The 19,537-nt window shown below is 44.8% G+C and overlaps 3 protein-coding genes across 3 annotated transcripts in view; 1 reads left to right on the top strand and 2 right to left on the bottom strand.

Annotated features, from left to right (window-relative positions):
- Positions 1-994: 994 nt before the first annotated feature.
- On the bottom strand, positions 995-1,409 carry LOC138789952 (histone H2B 1.1-like). The gene has a single exon (XM_069968830.1). The coding sequence runs from the start codon at positions 1,392-1,394 to the stop codon at positions 1,014-1,016; it is 381 nt and encodes a 126-aa protein (XP_069824931.1). The 5' UTR covers positions 1,395-1,409; the 3' UTR covers positions 995-1,013.
- Positions 1,410-1,706: 297 nt separating this feature from the next.
- Positions 1,707-2,254, top strand: LOC138789951 (histone H2A type 1-like). Its single transcript, XM_069968829.1, has one exon. The coding sequence runs from the start codon at positions 1,726-1,728 to the stop codon at positions 2,116-2,118; it is 393 nt and encodes a 130-aa protein (XP_069824930.1). The 5' UTR covers positions 1,707-1,725; the 3' UTR covers positions 2,119-2,254.
- Positions 2,255-5,178: 2,924 nt separating this feature from the next.
- The window catches only part of LOC138789950 (pre-mRNA-splicing factor ISY1 homolog), a 29,118-nt gene continuing 14,759 nt past the window's right edge, over positions 5,179-19,537 (bottom strand). The window contains exons 8-11 of the mRNA XM_069968828.1: positions 12,364-12,486; positions 11,406-11,518; positions 7,217-7,303; positions 5,179-5,307 (exon numbers count right to left, since the gene is read on the bottom strand). Coding sequence (XP_069824929.1) covers positions 5,200-5,307; positions 7,217-7,303; positions 11,406-11,518; positions 12,364-12,486 — 431 coding nt within the window. The 3' untranslated portion in view covers positions 5,179-5,199. The remainder of the gene's footprint in view (positions 5,308-7,216; positions 7,304-11,405; positions 11,519-12,363; positions 12,487-19,537) is intronic.

Raw genomic sequence — 19,537 nt, 5'->3', positions numbered from 1 at the left:
ATTTGATATATTCGTGTGACAGTCACTGACGCTACTGTAGGGACTGCGCTATATTAGAAGACTGATGAAGCTTTAGTAATAAACAAACTGGAAGCAATCGGGTAATGACCTTGATCTAGAGAGTATTGTTGCCCCTTGTGGGTATAGTTACGACTTCGATTCTGGACTCTAGAAGTGAGAGAAATTCCCGCTGTTTCCCGGTAAGGTCAGGACTGACTGTTCTCCCCGACAACTGTACAGTATATACCCCCGAGCCTCTCCTCCGCCACCTGTATATCCCGAGCAGGCTCCTGGCTGATGTAGGACTCGGTTACTGTATACTGCACATTATCGCTGGAAAATAAATCTCTGGGTTGTCCTGCAGCAGAGGCTACACCCGATACTTAGTCACAAACAATTGGCTGATTATCCGACCTTGCTTTGATTTTCCCGCTCCACCTATGAAACAATGGGGATTTATACAACAGCCCGACGTCTATGACTACTGTTCCTTGTGTTATACCGAACATTTCCACATGCAGGCAAAAACCGCAGCTGATATTCATACGTATCCTCTGTAGATATGGATTTATTGCTGAACTGATGAGCCCCGGAAAAATTCAAGCTGAGAGGAAAATTGTAGTAGGGATATAGATAGATATAGATATATATATATAATCTATATATCTCTCTATATTTCTATCTCTATTATAGATATCTATAGATAGATAACGAAGCATAAAGTTCTTGGCCGGATATTCGCCTCCTTTCAGCCCCTACGATCAGTGCTAAGGACTCCCAAGCCTAATGTAGTAATGTAACCTGCAGTCACATCATCCATAACCGGCAGTCGCTCCGCTCTCACCGGGTAACATTACTATATATGTAACATGAAGCAGCTGTACTTACATAATAGCAATCACTTATAAAGCAGCGGATACACAGAAGCTAGAGCTCTATAGTAGACAATGTGGGTGGCTCTTAGAAGAGCCTTTGGGGTGATAGAGAAGAGAAGAGCAGGACACGGGAGCAGATCACTTGGCGCTGGTGTACTTGGTGACGGCCTTGGTGCCCTCGGACACGGCGTGCTTGGCCAGCTCTCCCGGCAGCAGCAGGCGCACGGCGGTCTGGATCTCCCGGGAGGTGATGGTGGAGCGCTTGTTGTAGTGAGCCAGGCGGGAGGCTTCCCCTGCGATGCGCTCAAAGATGTCATTGACAAAGGAGTTCATGATGCCCATGGCCTTGGAGGAGATGCCGGTGTCAGGGTGGACCTGCTTGAGCACCTTGTACACGTAGATGGCATAGCTCTCCTTCCTGCTCTTCTTTCGCTTCTTGCCGTCCTTCTTCTGAGTCTTGGTCACGGCTTTCTTGGAGCCCTTCTTGGGCGCCGGGGCAGACTTGGCGGGATCAGGCATGATAACACACGGTACTCCTTCACACACAGAGAGAGAGAGAAGAATGCTGCTCTCACTCCCTCCGCAGCCGCATATATAGGCAGCCTATGTAAATGAGCACTGCTGGCTGCTGGCTGTGCTACTGGAGGAGCCAGTCATGTGACCTGTGAAACGTCATATGTCCCGCCCAGTGAATTTTATTGGTTCGCTCCCAAGTCCTCACTGCATTGGCAGAATCCAAATCTATCCAATCACAGGAACCGGAGGGCCGAGCAAGAGTCTATATAAGGCGGCAAAGCGGGCACTAACCGTTTAGTTTCTTTGAAGCAGCTTGTGAAATACTTTTCCTACCATGTCCGGACGCGGTAAACAAGGAGGCAAGGTTCGGGCTAAGGCCAAGACTCGCTCATCCCGGGCAGGCCTTCAGTTCCCAGTCGGTCGTGTGCACAGACTTCTCCGCAAGGGTAACTACGCAGAGAGAGTGGGCGCCGGTGCTCCCGTCTATCTGGCCGCTGTGCTGGAATACCTGACTGCTGAGATCCTGGAATTGGCCGGCAATGCCGCCCGGGACAACAAGAAGACCCGTATCATCCCCCGTCACCTGCAGCTGGCGGTGCGCAATGACGAGGAGCTCAATAAGCTGCTGGGTGGGGTGACTATCGCCCAGGGAGGCGTCCTGCCCAACATCCAGGCCGTGCTGCTGCCCAAGAAGACCGAGAGCAGCAAGTCCACTAAGGGGAAGTAAGCATCGCTGCTCCTGCAATATCCATACAACCAAAGGCTCTTATAAGAGCCACCCACATCGTCTGTATACAGAGCTAATACCGTTGATCTCCAGGGTGAGAGAGCATTCTGCATATCTGTAACTGATTTCCTTTATCTGCCCCCCCCCCCGAATAAAAACATATCAGCAACGCCTGATTTTCTTGTATAATATGAAAAATGTACATGTGTAGCTTGGTGATGGGTTATCCCCTGGTTGTCAGCCTTGTGAACCGCATTTTCTGTGTATAGGAAGCAGTTTTCCCGTTGATCAGTCAGTTGCTATGGTTACAGGCTTGAGGTGTAACAATAAAATACTGCTTTTGTTGCTTTCCCCTGTAAAAGAAAAAATAAATCGTACGTTGCATATAGGAGGGTTCTATGAGCATTACCGGCATCAGTCACTAGAGGGCAGCAAGGTAAATTGGAATTATTGAACTTTACATTGAAGCAATGAGCCTGCACGGATCAAGCGCCGGATTTGACACAAGGTGCAGATTTCCCGAGTGTCCCCACAGGCAAAACATGTCCTCTCCGTTCCTTCAGAAAATTGATTAATTTGTAGCTTTTCCTTTCTACATAGATTTGAACAATCAATGCCTTTTTCTGTATAGTTCTTGGCATCCAGGTGATGAGGTCACAGCATCAGAATTCTTTAAATTATAAAGAAAATTACTATTAACCATAGTTTCTAAATATGTTCACTCATCCCAATGTAACAGCAGGGGATGTCATGTACACTGTTTGCATATATTTATTTTGTTTCTAGTGTGGTTTGCCCCACTGAAAATCTTAATAACCGAGGTCAATGGTAAACCCATCTACCTCTCACGATAATGCTATGGTGGTTTACATGTTACGATTTATCGTTCAAATTTGAACGATAATCGTACGTGTAAACGCAGCAAGCGATGAGCGAGAAATTGTTCATTTTGATCTTTTAACATGTTCTCAAATAGTCGTTGATCGTTCGCAAAAAATTCGCAGATCGTTCCGTGTAAACATTCTTTCAACAATTTCACCTTTGTGTGAGAGGCTTAAGCAATGATTTTTCCGTACGATGTATCGTTCCGTCTAATTGTTTGTTTGGCCGAATTATCAATCCATGTAAAACCACCATTAGACTTTCGCAAGAAACATGTAACCAATTCTAAAGTTAATTTGAGGTAAGTAGGATATAGAATTTGTCCTGTTTTAAGTAAACCAGCACTTAACCCCTTCATGCCAGTAATATGTATGTATGTTAGCAATTTGTAGGGTTGAATTGAGAAGCTGAGCCCCCTCCATAGACATTGGTAGTATGTAACTACACGTAGCAGACCTCCTGAGCTAATGAATGACACTAGCTATCATCTAATGCGATCAGTGTTGAATGGCAAGTACCCGATCTGCACCACCACTACATGATTGTGGGTTTCTGATGGGTTACTTAGAAAAGCAAAGATTCCATAGAGAGAGGAGCAAATCAGCAATCCGCTCCTCATACCACCAGGCTTTTAGAGCGGCTCCGCTCCCAAAATGCCAGGAAAAACTGGATCCAATCCTGGCAAATCTTTCCCAGTTTACAAGGATTGGATCCTGTTTGTTTGATCTGCGATTCGCTCATCAATCCACTTGCCTTTCAGCGCTGCTCCACCCCAGGTGCTGGATACAAAGTGATTCGCTCATCTCTAGTTCCATACTTACCTTCCAAAGAGTCTCTGCTAATAGTGTCTGTCTGAACCAGACTTTACCAGCAGAGCATCAATCTCATTGATCGTTGCAATACTATAGCATTGTATGGCTTGGTATTAGCAATCTAGTCACATTAGCCACACACACCCATGTAGTGATCTTCCCTGGGCTGTTACCACCTTGCTGTCCGAGATCTGAGTGTACAAATGACATCTCTTCTGTGTGCCAGAGAGAGCAGCCCCTTGGAGCTGGAGGCATAATGCTTCCTGTAGCCACAAGAGGTATTTTCAGGGCTTAAAGTGACTGTACCACCAGGCCCAGGCTGAAGCACTGGAGGCGGGCCGACCCACTCCCAGTGGGAAGAAACCCCAGCCCCTCCATAACGTGACTCCATTAGAATCATTGGAACCCTATCAGAGGGGCTAGGGTTTCCTCCCACTAAGGGTGGGTCGGCCCGTCTCCAGTGCTTCAGCCTGGGCCTGGTGGTACAGTCACTTTAAGAAACAGGACACATGGGGGGCGGTCCAGAGACATCACCCAAAAAGTGTGAATTGTAGTGTCAGCATCAATCTATAGTGTTAGTCATCAGTTTGTCAGCGACAATCTGTAGCAACAGTTTTCAGTTTTTTGACTTTCCACAGTACGAATACCTCAGGGCCTCTGCACACACAGCTTGGTCTGGGGTACCTGATGTTTCTGGCTGCAAGCAGTGGTACTGGTGGTTGTAATTTAGGCCGCATAATATCACTCGGAGCCCTCTTCAAATGATCTGAAGAGAAGTCAAAGACTTGGAAGCTTCATGGCAGTGTTTAACAATATTGTTCCAAGGTATCTCGTGTTGGATAACCCGACACCCAGAAGATGTCTCCTGGGCTCCATACTGTTGACTGAAGCAACGGAAGAATAAACTATTATTTTGCGTTGAGTGGGATGGGAGAGCTGCTCCTTACTATATATACTGCCCATAGGTTACAGGAGTGTTGTGCACTGTCATCTGGGAAGCAAACATAAAATAAAAGCTGTTGCTGACTTCATATTGTGTTTTGTATGGCCATTCATGTGTGTCTGGTTCACTGTATATCCTCAGAAACAGAAGGTTTTCCCGCTTTCCCTTACTGATGCACAAACTAAATAATTTAGTTATATATGAAGGTGGCGTGTAGTATGTAATGGTTGGATTATATCTTTTTTTTAAAAGAAACATAATTTATCCAAACGGATGGCTGTACCTGCTATTGAAGTCTTATTCAAATAGTTACACCTATACAACCACAATGTTTGTTTTTTTTGTACAAAAGCAATCTATATTTTTCATTTTCTGTACAAAATGTAACAAGGTAGGAGAATTTACAAGGACCTGGAGGGCGGGCTGGTGGTTATATTTACAATTTTATACACCTAAAAGCCGTTTAGCATCTTCACTTTGAGCCATGAGCGCCTCGCTGGCATATTTCTGAAGTAGTTCCATTTTCTTTCGTCGTATCAGGGCTTCCTCAATCTGGGGAAGGGGGGAAATAATAATACAATCAAATGAGTATAGGGGGATAACACGCAGGTGCTGTTATTGCAACATGCATATGGATTTCTACAAGCCCAATTCAAAAATGTAGGGTTCAATTTTTTTAGAAACATTTGTCACCAGATCTGTAGAAAATCTTTAACCTCTTGTAGTTAGGAGGGTATCCAGCCCTATAGAACTTAAGGCATTTGATTGCCAGTGACTGCAAAAAGTAGATGCGCGCCCCCCCTAGGGAGTCCTGGAAAACATGGATACAGGATGTTTTCCTTGCAGCTGTAGGGCAACATCCAACTTCTGCAGGCAAGGGGAATCACATACCAAGCATTCGGGTTCAGAGAACGTTGCTGAACCCCAACAGTTTGAGGATACACCATGAGTAGCGTTTTAAATCTGTGGAGAACAGACTTCTAGCACTCACACCAGTCAGCTGTTTGAAGCAGTCATGTACATTGTTGCTCCATTCATTTGTTGATTAACTATAATCTTGGAATAACCCCTTTGATATTGATGGTCTAGACTTAATAAAGAGGTCACTAATCTGATATGGATAACTTGTAAGGTGTACCAGACACAGCCCTGGACATTGTCCATTTTGTCTGGAATTGCAGCGCTCTGTAGCAGAGACGTGCCTGGTAAACAATGAAGAGGTCACAGAGCTTTAACTCATTGGGGCTGCTTGAATTTAGATACCACTGATCTGTTGCTGATGGCCTCTCTTAGGGTAGTATTACACGGGCCGATGAAGGCCCGATAAGAACTGTAAATGAGCGCCGATCTGCTAGATTGGAGCTCGTTTACTGGGCTTATTACAGGGCTCAATTATCGTTTAACAAGGGCTGCAGGGACATAGGTAACGTATAGAAAGTAAAAGCAAGGGCTGCAAGGACATAGGTAACGTCTATAAAGTAAAAGCAAGGGCTGCAAGGACATTGTTACCGATCTAGGCTGCAGGGCTCCTTTTGCGGTCTTCTTCCTCTGTCCCGTGCGCTCCAGCTTCAGAACAGCCTGTCTCAGCTTACAGGCCACTCAGCCAATCACAGACCGGGACCGCCACGGCCAGTCAGCAAGACAGCTCTGAAGCTGGAGCGTGCGGGACCCAGGGAGAAAAAGACCGCAAGAGGAGCCCTGCAGCCTGGAAAGGTAATGTTAATCGTCAGTCGCCGGCCGCGCATCGCTTCTACACGAGGCGATGCGTGGTCGGCGCCCGTCAGTTATAGGTTCAAACCCATATCAACGATCAGCCGATAAACTTTGTCATCGGCTGATCGTTGTATTTATTACACATCGCGATTCAGCCGATTATCGTTCCGTGTAATAGTACCCTTAGATAAATCTCTCTGTGTAAATGCACCCTGACAGCTCTTTGAAGCCAAAACCAGGAACAGACTATAAACAGGGAACAGGTTATAAAGGAAAGACTGAGATTTATCCTCTTCTCACATCCATTCCTGGCTTTGGCTTCACAAATCTGTCAGATAAATCTCTCTGTGTAAAGGAACCCTTAGAGGTTGTCCTATCCCACAAAATGATAGGATAGGGTATAGCTAACTGATCATGGAGGATGGGGTGACTGACTACTGGGGGGAGGGGGATTCACAAAATCACAGAGGGTCCCAGCAATCAAAGCCTGTGCAATCAGTTAGGTATACCCTGTGCTGCGGATAAGGGCATGTGGTGATTGTGCAGGACAACCCCTTTAAAGCATATTCTGTTACTGTGGAGAAATTTACATTTTCGTCTGCAGTCGCAATTGGCACCGGAAGTTGGAAAGGTCCCATATGCCAGAAAGTTCCATGCATCGGCGTTTCTACGTTAACATTATTTGGAGCCTCACTTTTGTATTCAAGTAAATGGCCATAATAAAGCTTCCTATCTGACAATAAGTTACCTCTTTTTGAGATGGTACTGGAACATGGGCAATAAACTTCTGCTGTCCCTCTTCTCTATCGTTCTCATCATCACTTTCTTCTCCAGACTGAAAAATAATCAACATTACAAGGATATGAAACAAGAAGCACCAGGACATCCCTTGTACGCTCTCTTTTCATAGAAACATAGAAGACTGTCAGCCGAAAAAGACACTCGATCAATCTGGTTTGTCCTTTTAGTATTTCCTTTATTATCTTAAGATAGATATAGGTATATGTTTAAATTCTGTTATGGTATATTTGATCCAAACATCTACTACTCTTTCGGTAAAGTAATATTTTCTCACGTTGCTTCTGATCTTTCCCCCAGCTAACTTTTCTCTGTGTCCTCTTTCCATTCCATATGGTCCACTCTGGACCATAGTTAACGTCTCTAAAGGAGCCTGGTCATCCACACCACTGTTTGTTATGGTCAGTATTTTCATCTAATACCTTCACCATATATCTTATTCTACCTCTTTTTTATTATATGTCTAACATTAAACCAGGGAAAAACACATTGAGACTTCACCAGCTTTTACTAAAAGGCCATGTTCACACATTGTGAAACACTGGCCGTTCTGTGACCTGACCAGGTCACAGAACGGCCGGTGTCAGTGAAGATCATTGCGGCTGGTACTGCAGTACCATCTGGATGATTTTCATTTGTGCTGAATTTGTGCCCGCATCCCAATTCACCATTGAACACAATGGAGAGTGCGGCCGGAGCGGCACACTCCATTGTGTGAACTGTCAGGGATGTGCGGCCACTATTCAATGAATAGCAGTCGGACAAAATTGACAAGTCAGTTTTTTTGTACGGCCGCTAGCAATCCCGGACGGAGTGTATACTATGTGTATACACTCCGTCCGGGATTCCCTCAAAATGCAGCGCACATAAGTTGTATATTAATCATGGTCGTTTTTGAATATCAGCAACAACGGCCGTGATTAATACACAACTTACGTTGTGTGAACACGGCCCAAGGGTGCGTGCACACTGAGGACAAGAAGGGGACAATTCGAGTGGAATCTTCTTGGAATTCTGCCTACCTCACTGTCTCAATTTTAAGTATACAAGCTCTACAAAAACATGGCCACTTTTCCCTCTCTCTCCACATTGGGTGGGGTTTCAAACTCAGTTCAATTGAATTAAATGGAGCTTCATTGCAAACCACACCTGAACTGGAGACAAGAGAGGGGGAGAAAGTGGTCATGTTTTTGTAGCGCTGGATAACAGCTTTAACCCTGTGACAGTGACAAACAAATGAATATCCTGATAAGCCCCCCACCCCCGTAAGACAAGCCCTGCCCACTGCTCCTGCAGCAGGTGGGGTACTCTGGCAGAAGGGGCTGTACATCATGTGTAGTATTAACTCTTTCTGCCAGTTAGAGGTCACCCAGCTTTCCTAGCACCCTATAGCCAGTATAATAGAGGTCACCCAGCTTTCCCAGCACCCTATTGCCAGTATAATAGAGGTCACCCAGCTTTCCTATCACCCTATTGCCAGTATAATAGAGGTCACCCAGCTTTCCCAGCATCTTTTGCTAAGTATAATGGAGGTCACCCTATCATCCTCATGCTGCCTGATAGATATTAGACAGATATGTGATAAAAGGTAGATAGATAGATAGATAGATAGATAGATAGATAGATAGATAGATAGTTGTCTGCTGAGGTTCCCGCTCAGACTGGCTCGCTCCCCATAGGCTGAACCCCTAGCTATGCCCCTGGGTCTGGTGTAAGGTTGCCCTGATCCCACCGTCATACTGCGACCCCCTACATGTGTGCAGCCATTATTCTCCACTATCACTATGCAGCCATCTTTGTAGTGATGTATACATATCCCTGCATGTCTTGTAGAACTGTATCTGTCATAGTGACTGACTATACCAGTGTTCCTACAATTCCCATCACGTCTTGCCATATGAAGGCTAGCAGGGCATGCTGGGAGTTGTAGTTTTGGAGAGCCACAGGTTGGAGAACCCTGGAGTATATAAAGAGGATGTCCCAGCTAGTTGTCATCACAGATCACCCATCTTCCATCAACTGAGACCCAACCAGCAGCCCATAGATTCACAGTAGAGATAGTTGTGGTGTGCACTGAGGGAGAGAGAAGGCCACGCCCACTTTCTGACAGCCAGGAGAAAAATTCATTTATTTGTTTGAGCCGAACAACTGGGGAAATCTCAGCAACTGCACAAGATATCCACACAAGTTAGGGCTCTTTTTAAAGTGTAACATGTGGGCTTTTTATCTGAGGAATTTAATTTTTTGGTCACTTAAATTATAGTTTAACATATTTATATTTTATCAAGACTAATAATAAACATTTTGTTTTAGTCACTACGGTGCATTGATATGTGTCCCCTGTACACAGCCACATACAAAGCCCTGGGCAAGATTGAGACACTGCAATAAAAATAAGTCTATAGCATGGTAAGGTTGTACATGACGTACTCTCTGTTACTTCCCCAGACCATTTTCAAAGTGGTTTGTTATTTTCCATTACCTCCCTGTTTTTCAATTTCACAGGATTTCTATAATACCAATATAGGATATTACTTATACATGAATTTTTATCATTCATGAAGTGTCAAGTTGGCCAGCTGCTCAAGTGCAACAGGCTAGCACTCCTTATCGCTCCTAGTCCTTACCATGCAGCACACACACTGAACCTTTAGACTGAGGTGGAGCGAGGAGGCATGCTAACCTGTGGTACATCTGCAGATAGCCAATGCCTCTCTGACACTTAATATTTGTTGCATGATCAGTTACATGACACTATCTGTAGCTTGGTTTGTGTCCAAGAACTGACAGATTTACTTTAAAGTGACACGGTCACCCCCTTTTTGCATTCTGACTTCTCTACACAGGTGTAATGGGTAAATTTAGCAACTTTCATACCTTATTTTAGATCATACGTGATGATGCTTGTTCAAGTAAAAAGTGATCTTTTATCAACTGCAGATTGTGTCAAGTGGATGGGGCTTCACGGCAACAGCGCCACTTAGCCCCACCCACAGCGCCACCGTTGGCCCCACCCCTCCGTGACGTCATCGGCGCATAGGCCTCACCCCCTCGAGGCCCATTGGTATGGGCCGACCTAGAGGGGGTGGGGCCTAGATCTTTAGGCCAGCCTGTTCTAATGGTCGGCGAGGGGGTGGGGCTGATGTGCCTATGACGTCATGGAGGTGCGGAGGCAACAGTGGCACTGTGGTAAGGGCTATGTGGCACTGTTGCCGTGAAGCCCCACCCACTTAGCACAATCAGCAGTTGATAAAAGATCACTTTTTACTTAAACAAGCACCATGACGTATGATATAAAGTAAGGTATGAGAACTGCTAAATTTACCCATTACACCTGTGTAGAGAAGTCAGAATGCAAAAAGGGGCGACAGTGTCACTTTAAACCATTAGTGATTGCCAATACGCCTTTACATGGCGGTCACTAATGGGCCTTATTACAATCTATATGCCTTTTTACATCGGGATTGGAAAAAAGATTTCCTGCATCATCATCACAACAGGGAATCAGCTGAACTCCCACTGTAACAACCCTAGTGGAGAATTCTCTGCTGCGGGTAGTTTAACTTGTTAAATGCTGTTGTCCAATCATGACTGTGGCATGTAATGGGTTCCTGTTAGAATATACTTACCAATCAGAGGTCCAGCGGTGTGGTCTGCCTTCCGATCTGCTTCCATGGCAGTCCTTGGTGTCTTCTGAAGGCCCCTCGGCCTGCCATGGATATTTCAGAGGCATGGCTGTGTAGATTTCCTGTCAGCAAAATGCTGACATATACCATACACTGCACTACAATTGTATTGCAGTGTATTGTATCAGTGATCATAATATAACTAGTTAATGTTCACTAATGTAAAAGTGAAACATCATTTAAAAAAAAAAAAAAAAAACCCTATCCAGTTCACTACAAATCAACCAAGAGAAATAGCTTTCTATCCAGCACCTCTGTAGTGGCATGGCAGCACTGCTGGGAAGCATATATATGTATGAAAGGCACTGCGTAACATCATTAGGGACCAGACATCAGCTTAGCATAAGGTGTAGCCACCCAATACTTTGGACAACATTGTCTTGATGGTACACATCCTTTACTTTCAAATAAGATGGTTTTAAGTGCAACATTAATCTGAAAAGTGCCCCCCACCTCATCAGCAGTCACTGCATAGATATTCACTTCCTCCTCCTCCTCATTCTTCTCTCCAGATGCCAGACGGGCTTCCTTCTCCAGTCTCCATTTCTCCACAGCCTGCGCAATGGCTACAAAAGAAACAAAAAAAACACATCAGAATATGACAATGTCTTATAAATACTGGCATGCCCACAAGAACAGATTCATAGATATTCATATGCATCACATGAGCAAATCTAGTAAGCAGTCCAGGCCATGTAAGATTAAAGGGGTAGTGCGGTGCTAAACACAGCACAGTTACGCTCAGCCAATCGCGGCTGAGCAGCTGATGACGTGGCAGAGGGGGGCCGGCATGAGGGACGGCTGCAGCGGTTCGGCCGGCCTCCCGAAGATGTCGTCATTGTCCCAAGATAGCGGCTGGGGGTCGACAGTAATGCAGTGAGTATAATGCACCACACTTCTGGGGTGGGGGAGAGAACACAGGGAAGGGGGCCATTCACTTACATAACATACATTACAAAGTTGTATAACTTTGTAATGTGTGTTATTTTGTGAATAAATGTTTAGCGCCGCACTACCCCTTTAATATGCAGCAGAAAACAGAAAAGGCCCCCAGTGATGATAAGGCTCAGGAGGTTATGTATACAATGTTACTGCTCTTTTTGCTTAGGTCTATGACAACTATATACAGGCTGTGCCATCCTAGAAGGAGTTTAGTAGCAAACTGCCCCCTGGTTAAGGAGATGTAATACCACAACACATTTCATGGCCTGAAAATATGTATGTCACAGAAACGTAGGTAGGTATAGAGCATATATGAGCTTCATTCTATTGTACTATACTATGTTCTAAGAATCTTGTTAATAAATAGTCAATAAAAATATGTTACATTAAAACCACAATATTGACATTGTATAGCTTTGGGAATATATAGTGAGAGAATGGACACCCCATGATGATCAAAGAGCATTACCTCTCTTCTCCTCCTCTAGCTCCAGAGGAACCAGCACCCCATCATCTTCATCCCTATACCCATAATACTCAGCATCAATATCTTTCATCAGCTCAGCTCGTGTTTTCCGGGGTGGAGGAGCAGCTAAGAATATAAAAAAATAAAAAAAAATAATAATTATTATAATAATTATTTAATAATAAAAGTGGACACTGAAATCTTATCTCTTTGTGCACTTTGCTCTCTATGCAGAGAAAGCGAGTGAGGACACAAAGTGGACATATATAACACAGTGGTTAACGTATATATAGCATAGAGAGATATATGCAGTATGTTATTATAAGAATTCCTGCTTCACTGCAATTAACCTAGAAACAATAAACCGAAACAAAGAAATCTGCAGTTTGGCATGTCCAAATGGGTGTGGCTTGTGAAAGGGGTGTGGTCTACAAAAAGGCGTGGCATAATAATTGTTCATTAATCCTTATTGAAGATGCATGTTCAATTAACTGTGATGTTGATTTCGGCCATAATTGCCCAGCCCTAGATAGAGGCTTGTCCTGCAGCCTCTGTCAGTCGATCTGGCGGCAAAACCCACACACAGATGGTTGAGGCTTGCGACCTAGGGATAAGAGGCCCATCAGTGACGAAGCAGGAACCGATTTAAAGCCCCTTAGATCTAAGGAGTTAATTTATAACATGCGGCAATCAGGCCATGCCCGCTTGAAGTGGTGGCCCTTTGCTACATGTAAGAGAGGGCCGCCTGATATAACGAGAGGTCGGATCCCAATCTCCCGTTATACCTGCAGCTCAGCACCAAGACATACAGTAACATCTTGGTGCGGCTAAGGGTTAAGCTATCTGTAATATTTCATAGTAATAGTTCCTACATGGAAAACACATCTCTACTAGCTTTACCACCTAGTATGGACCACAAAATGAGATGAGTGTACTGCACAGCCACATACTAACAGTACTCCCTGCTGAATCGCACACTGTCTGGTGCATGAAACAGGCATAATATAGGTGCACTTCTCCCTCCACAAGCAAAATGTCAGTTCGGATCATCAGACAGGACTTGTGGCTGTAACGTGGGTGCCAAAATACATCCAAATTTTGCTATTGTAAACGCAACCCACTAATCCCATGTATGAAATAAAAACTCTACAGGCTACAACCAGGATAACCCATGCTCTTAATGTAATGATGAAGAACAGAAACTCTAGATCTTGTTTCATGTGACTGAACTTGTGCATTAAATAAAACTGAGTCCAGCGTGATGCAGCATCTTCTCAATGAGTGAGTAGACTCACCTGACTTCAATGATAAACTTCCTAATGGTAGTTGAAACATAAACTAAAGGTGTGTTTACACGAAACGATAATTGGCCCGATTAACGATGTCAGAGTAACGATTTTTTTTTCATAACGATCAGCGTTTAGACGGAACGATATATCGTCCGGAAAATTCGATTCGCGATTGTTTCGCGATCGCTTAAGCCTATCTCACATATTGCTTAAATCGGCGAACGAATGTTTACACGGAACGATTTGCAAATTTTTTGCGAACGATGAACGACAATTTGAGAACATGTTAAAAGATCAAAATGAACGATTTCTCGTTTGTCGTTTGATCGTTCGCTGCGTTTACACGTACGATTATCGTTGGAATACGATAGTTATCGCGCAAATTCGCACGATAATCGTTACGTGTAAACGCACCTTAAGGGCCCTATTACACACACAGATTTATCTGACAGATTACTGAAGCCAAAGCCAGGAATGGATTTGAAAAGAGGAGAAATCTCAGCCTTTCCTTTATTACCCGTTCTCTGTTTATAGTCTGCTCCTGGCTTTGGCTTTAGAGATGAGCGAACCGGTTTCGAGTCCATCCGAACCCGAACGATGGGCATTTGATTAGCGGTGGCTGCTAAAGTTGGATAAAGCCCTAAGGCTATGTGGAAAACATGGACATAGTCATTGGCTGTATCCATGTTTTCCAGACAACCTTAGAGCTTTATCCAAGTTCAGCAGCCCCCGATAATCAAATGCCGATCATACTGGTTCGGATGGACTCAAACCCGATTCGCTCACCTCTATTTGGCTTCAATGATCTGTCAGATAAATCTCTGTGTAATAGGGCCTTAACCCCTTAAGGACAGAGCCTGAAATGGCCTTAATGACAGAGACAAATTTTATGAATATGACCAGTGTCACTTTATTCATTAATAACTTCGGGATGCTTTTACCTATCCGGCTGATTCTGAGATTGTTTTCTCGTGACATATTGTACTTTACATTTCTGGTAAATTGGAGTCGATAATCATAACAAATCTTTATGAAAAAAACCCAAATAATGTGAAAAAATGTGAAAAACTGCATTTTTCCAACTTTGAAACTTTTTTGCGTATACAGAAAGTGGTTATACCACATAAATTATATATTAAATAGCATTAGCAACATGTCTACTTTATGTTGGCGGCATTTATTAAACGATCTTTAATTTTTTTTAGACAATAGGAAGCTTAAAACATTAGCAGCAAATTTCCAAATTTTCAGTAAAATTTCAAAATCAGATATTTTTAGGGACCTGTTCAGGTTCAAAGTGTATTTGAGGGGCCTGTATGTTAGAAAGCCCCACAAAGCACCCCATTTCAGAAACTGCACCCCCCACACTCTGCAAAAGCATATCCAGAAAGTGTTTTAACCCTTTAGGGGAGTCACAGAAATAAAAGCTAAGTGTGTAAGAAATTTGAAAATTTTAATTTTCTGTGCAGAGATTTTATTGTAATCCAATATTTTTCATAATTATAAACCTATTACCAGAGAAATGCACCCTAATAATTATTGCCCCGTTTCTGCAGTTTACAGAAATACCCCATATGTGGCCCTATTGCGCTATTTGACGCAACCACAAGCCTCAGATACAAAGGAGCGCCTAGTGAATTTCAACGCCTCCGTTATATTTGGTCATTTCTGACTGTACCACTTCAGGTTGGCAGAGGCTCTGGGGTGCCAAAACCTAAAAAACACCCCTAAAGGGACACCATTTAGAAAACTAGACCCCTCAAGGAATGTAACAAGGGGTGCGGTGAGCATTTGGACCCCACAGGTGCTTCACAGATTTTCCGAACAATATGGCGTGAAAAAAGAAAAATTTATTTTTTACACTAAACCGTTGTTCTAGCCTTCAATTTTTCATTTTCTTAAAGGGATAAGAGGAAAAAAAAGACACAAAATGTGTAGCGCAGTTTCTCCCGAGTACGGAAATACCCCACATGTGGCGATAAAGTGCCAAGGGGGCGCAGGACGAGCCTCCAAAGGGAAGGAGCACCAATTGGCTTTTGGAAGCTGAATTTCACTGGAAAGGATTTCAAGGGCCATGTCGCATTTACAGAGCCCTCGTGCTGCCAAGACACTGGAAACCCCCCACAAGTGATTCCATTCTGGAAACTACACCCCTCAAGGAATCTAACAAGGGGTTCAGTGAGCATATGGACCCCACTGGTGACGGGCACAAATGTGGAACAATGTGACGTGAAAGGGAAAAATTTCATTTTTTCACTTTCATGGCACAAATGTGCCCGTCATCAAGGGGTTCATATCCTCACTGCACCCCTTGTTAGATTCCCTGAGGGGTGTAGTTTCCAGAATGGGGTCACTTGTGGGGGGTTTCCAGTGTTTTGGCAGCACGAGGGCTCTGTAAATGCGACATGGCGTTCATCATCCATTCTAGCCAAATCCAACCTCCAAAATCCAAATGGCGCTCCTTCCCTTCGGAGGCTTGCCCTGCGCCCACATGGCGCTTTATGTCCACATGTGGGGTATTTACGGACTCGGGGGAAATTGCTCTACACATAGTGTGTTTTTTTCTCTTTTAACCCCTTGTGAAAATGATAAATTCAAGGCTAAACCAACATTATAGTGTAAAAAATGTAATATTTCATTTTCACGCCACATTGTTCCACATTTGTGTCCGTCACCAGTGGGGTCCATATGCTCACTACACCCCTTGTTACATTCCTTGAGGGGTGCAGTTTCCATAATGGGGTCACTTGTGGGGGGTTTCAACTGTCTTGGCAACACAGAGGCCTTTTGAATGCAACATGGCCCCTCAAAATCCATTCCATCCAAATCCAGCCTTCAAAAACGAAATGGCGCTCCTTCCCTTCGGAGGCTTGCCCTGCGCCCACATGGCGCTTTATGTCCACATGTGGGGTATTTACGGACTCGGGGGAAATTGCTCTACACATATTGTGTGTTTTTTTCTCTTTTAACCCCTTGTGAAAATGATAAATTCAAGGCTAAACCAACATTATAGTGTAAAAAATGTAATATTTCATTTTCACGCCACATTGTTCCACATTTGTGCCCGTCACCAGTGGGGTCCATATGCTCACTACACCCCTTGTTACATTCCTTGAGGGGTGTAGTTTCCATAATGGGGTCACTTGTGGGGGGGTTCAACTGTCTTGGCAACACAGAGGCCTTTTGAATGCAACATGGCCCCTTAAAATCCATTCCATCCAAATCCAGCCTTCAAAAACCAAATGGCGCTCCTTCCCTTCGGAGGCTTACCCTGCGCCCACATGGCGCTTTATGTCCACATGTGGGGTATTTCCGTACTCAGGGGAAATTGCTCTACACATTTAGTGTTTTTTTTTATCTTTTAGCCCCTTGTGAAAATGAAAAAATCATGACAAGATTAATGATTTAGAGTAAAAATTTTACAAAAATTACACTAAATGTTGGTCTAGCCTTGATTTTTTCCATTTCCACAAGGGGTTAAAAAAGAAAATTAACACAAAACGTGTAGGGTAGTTTCCCCTGAGTACGAAAATACCCCACATGTGGACATAATGTGCCATATGGGCACAGGGCAAGCCACCAAAGGGACAGAGCGCCATTTAGAGGCTGGAATGGAGGATGGAGGCCATGTCGCAATTACAAAGCTCCTGTGCTGCCAGGTCAGTAGAAACCCCCGACAAGTGACCCCATTCTGGAAACTACACCCCATAAGGAATCTAACAAGGGGTGCAGTGAGCATATGGACCCCACTGGTGACAGGCACTTACGTAAAACATGTGCCGAGAAAATAAAAAATACCATTTTTTTCATTTTCACGTCCCAAATGTGGCCGTCACCAGGGGGCCATATCCCCGCTGCCCCCCTTGTTAGATTCCTTATGGGGTGTAGTTTCCAGAATGGGGTCACTTGTGGGGGGTTTCTACTGTCCTGGCAGCACAGAGGCTTTGTAATTGCATCATGGCATCCTCTAATGGGAATGGCGGCCATACCTATTTAGCTGGGGAAAAGGGACAATTCTAATTTATTTGGGGGTATTAGGCCAATTATTAGTTTATAAGGTTGGAAATGACAGGTGTCCATCAAATTCAACCTGTGTTGATCCAGAGGAAGGCAAAAACCCTCGTAAGGCAGACGACAGTAGCCTCATCACAGGGGAAAAATTCCTCCCCGACTCCATAATGGCGATCAGAATAATCCCTGGACCAACGTGACCCCTGAAATAGGAATAAGGGACAGAATTTAGATAATGTAGAACTCCAGTGACGTGTGGTGCGCCTTGGAGCGATCCGGTATGCAGAGGCCGGGGGATCAGGACAGGTGTCACACTGGTAAATGTTGTCCTTCCTGATCCCCCTGTTACCCCACACTCTGCACTTCTTCTGGGGTCTCCCTTTCTCCAGTGTGGGGGACGTCACCTGGAAAATGTTGTCCTGGTGCGATACGGGGTCCCACATATCCAGAAGCGCTGGGTCCGCTCCATGGCTGCTAAATATTAGGGCGCTATTACTGCTTCTGATATGTTCGGATCGTGCCGCAAGCTACAGGGCAGCGAGGGACCGGAAGAGGGGGCGCTGGTATAAAAGTTATCCCCGTACAGGTGGTGACCTTTATCCAGCAGTGGGAAGATCAGTTCCCGGACGATCTTTCCACTTGTTCCGAGGATGGGGGGGGAGGGGGCATCTGGGGCTGGATTCGGGTGTCCCTTCATACACTCTAAGGGTATGTGCACACTGCGGAATCGCGACAGATAACCCTTTGTGCATTCCACAGTTGGCACCTGCCGGCGGAGTGATGCAGGCGCGCGTCTCCGTCCGTGTCATAGACTCCATTCTATGCACGGGCGGATTCCGCTCTCCGTCCAACGTGTTCATTCTTTGGACGGACGACGGAATCCGCCCATGCATAACATGGAGTCTTTGACACGGGTGGAGACGCGCGCCCGCATCAGTCCGCCGGCGGGTGCCAACTGTGGAATGCACGAAGGGTTATCTTTCGCCATTCCGCAGTGTGCACGTACCCCAAATCTGTAAGTGTACCCTGAGGTACTCTCACAGAGTTAGTAGAATTTCACTCCATACCGCCATCTCTTATTGGGACGGTACTGGCGGAAAAGACGTGTCTGGGGGGCAGCGTACGCTACGCTACCCCCAGACACGTTACTGGATGATGAGGATGAATGGAGGAAAGAAGGATCCCCCCATTCATCCTCACTGGCTGTTTCGGTGTCGGAGGCAACAATAGCGTATGCGTCCGATACCGAAAACACCCTGGGGGCCATCTTTATATGGGGACTAGTATATGGGGTATGTAGTGGTGTAGTGTCAAACTTTATTCAATGTAATGTAGTGTTTTTTACGTGTTTTTTTTACAGTAAGTATAAAAAAAAACCTACGCCAACAAAGGCGTTGCTGATAAATGCCGCACTTATGCGCGACACTTATAAGCAGACCGTGGCAGTAGAATACAGAAAAAAAACACCCTACGCCAAAAAGGAGGAGTTGCTGATTAGCAGCGCACTTTCGTGCGATGCTGATCAACACTCAGCGGCGATAGGGTGCGGAAAATAGAAAAAAAATAATTTGGAAAAAAAAAAAAAAAACTTTTTCTATATTCTGAATATCCCTGTAGCTGCTGATAAGTGTATTACACATATCAGCCGCTAGGGGGCAGCAGAGCGCAAAATCCGGAAATTGACGAGGCTGGAGCCGAAAATAGCCGAGAGAAGACGACGGGGACCGCCGGAAAGACCCGAAGACCGAACGTAATGACGGAGGACGCCGCGAACCCGGAAGCCGCCGATCAGGAGCCCGGGACAGGTGAGTAATGTACAAATACCTGCTCAGGACCCCTCCGCTACCTAGCTGAGGGGTCCAGGGCAGGTATTTATT

The sequence above is a fragment of the Dendropsophus ebraccatus genome, chromosome 4 (genome assembly GCF_027789765.1).
Source record: "Dendropsophus ebraccatus isolate aDenEbr1 chromosome 4, aDenEbr1.pat, whole genome shotgun sequence".
Taxonomy (NCBI): Eukaryota; Metazoa; Chordata; class Amphibia; order Anura; family Hylidae; genus Dendropsophus; species Dendropsophus ebraccatus.
This window is presented reverse-complemented; position numbering and strand designations above follow the sequence as displayed.